General features: G+C 68.6%; 1 protein-coding gene across 1 annotated transcript in view; it reads right to left on the reverse strand.

Moving 5' to 3' along the window:
• Positions 1-160: 160 nt before the first annotated feature.
• The window catches only part of PPP1R1B (protein phosphatase 1 regulatory inhibitor subunit 1B), a 7,061-nt gene continuing 7,017 nt past the window's right edge, over positions 161-204 (reverse strand). The window contains exon 5 of the mRNA XM_014957915.1: positions 161-190. Within this exon, the coding sequence (XP_014813401.1) occupies positions 161-190 (30 nt within the window). The remainder of the gene's footprint in view (positions 191-204) is intronic.

Here is a 204-nt window from a genome sequence, read left to right on the forward strand (position 1 = left end):
GCAACACAAGGCACATACTCGCCCCCCCAAAATATTTGGGGAGGGGGTCCTGCCCCTGGGACCCCCCCAGCAGCATCTGGTGGCCCCTGTGCCGTCACCAAATGCTCCCCCCCCCCCCAGCTCTCACCCGGCCCCACGCAGAGAGAAGGGGCTCCGGGGGCTAGCAGAGGGCAGCGATGGCCACCAGCCCCTACGGGGGGGATA

The sequence above is a fragment of the Calidris pugnax genome, unplaced genomic scaffold (assembly GCF_001431845.1).
Source record: "Calidris pugnax isolate Ruff unplaced genomic scaffold, ASM143184v1 scaffold337, whole genome shotgun sequence".
Lineage (NCBI taxonomy): Eukaryota > Metazoa > Chordata > Aves > Charadriiformes > Scolopacidae > Calidris > Calidris pugnax.